Genomic DNA, 1,474 nt, shown 5'->3' on the forward strand with positions numbered 1-1,474 from the left:
ATATATAATACCAAAAATACTACAAGTAAGCCTTAAATTTATCATTTTACAGAAACGCAGAAGTTTCAGCAGGAATGAGGAGCACAGGTAACACATTTGTACCAACCTGTCGGAGGTTGCGTGTCACTCGCACGTCATGCCAGACGTTGTCATTAAACTTTCCACTGGCAGGCTCCACCAGGGCTTCAAAAGCGCCAGAGCCCAGGTTAATTACCAGCCACAGCGCTCCGTTCCTCAGGGACAGGTTGACGTAGTCGGCCGACCTCCCTGTGTGGAGGAGCAGGCCGTTCCTCTGCAGGGTTCGGAAAGACAACGTGATTTCATCCAGGCTGCTCTGAATGGGAGTCTGAGACAGGTTGTAGCTGAAGAACTCGTTGCCTTTGAAGGTGGCCACAGATTCCTCCTGCCCTAAAAGGGGCATAAACAAATCTTAGTAAAATGTTCTTGTCAGCATACTACATTTTGATGCAGCTAACCACTGCATTCACTTTTATAGCACCATTACATTTAATGGGGTTATAACTTTAGAAACACAGTACAGCATTAAATTCTGCCAAAAAGTCCAGTAAAAACAATCTCAATAGAATACAAACATGAATATATGGAGCTGCTAAAAATGATTCATTCATTGATAATTCTAATAATCAGTGTGTTATCAGTGAGAGAAAATTACTTTAAGAAGCATACAAAAGGCTATGCTTTGTGATATTAAACATTTTTCCAATAATTATACTATTTAGTTAAATCTAAACACCATAATAAACTGACACTGTTAACATAGATTATGCTGATTATTTTATTATATATTATTATAGGTTATACACCAAACCTGCGGCTGAAAATAGTCCCAAATGCATACTTATTTGAATTATTTAAACTTGTTTTACGTCAGCTGTTTTTTTTTTTCTTTTACAGACCTTATGACGCCAAAGTGAATGTGTTGACTTAGCTAAACATCTAATTCACAGCCATATTCCAGTCCATGTAAATGCACATTGAGATGTACATGAATTGTACCGATTGTTCAGAAGGCAAATGGAAGTTGAATAAAATGTTTTGTTGGTGTTACCATTTCTTGGAACATCACCTGTTAGCAACATGACTTTCCACATGTAATAAGGTCAACTTGTGATTATTATTACATAAATGAAGACAGACAGCCAGTCAACTACTGTATGTTTGCTACTAAACTAGCTTTGTAGCTATTATAGCTACGGAGCTTGAATAGCCATAAGCTAGACAGATATCCTATCTAGCTAGTATTTTTTTAGCTGATGGTTAACTGACAAGTACATAATATGAGCATACGGTATATTAGGCTATATAGTAGCAAGAAAGAAAAAAGAAAGAAAGATAAAATAAAGAAAAACAAGAACAAGAAAAGCAAAACAAAGCAAAAGAAAAAAAACAAAGAAAATAGATAGATAGATAGATAGATAGATAGATAGATAGATTAGATAGATAGATAGATAGA

General features: G+C 36.0%; 1 protein-coding gene across 1 annotated transcript in view; it reads right to left on the reverse strand.

Moving 5' to 3' along the window:
- The window catches only part of LOC119420900 (neurexin-2), a 267,108-nt gene that overhangs the window by 178,541 nt on the left and 87,093 nt on the right, over positions 1-1,474 (reverse strand). Inside the window, exon 4 of the mRNA XM_037688319.1 lies at positions 107-408. Within this exon, the coding sequence (XP_037544247.1) occupies positions 107-408 (302 nt within the window). The remainder of the gene's footprint in view (positions 1-106; positions 409-1,474) is intronic.

Source organism: Nematolebias whitei, chromosome 14 (genome assembly GCF_014905685.2).
Source record: "Nematolebias whitei isolate Nwh7 chromosome 14, NemWhi1, whole genome shotgun sequence".
Classification (NCBI taxonomy): Eukaryota; Metazoa; Chordata; class Actinopteri; order Cyprinodontiformes; family Rivulidae; genus Nematolebias; species Nematolebias whitei.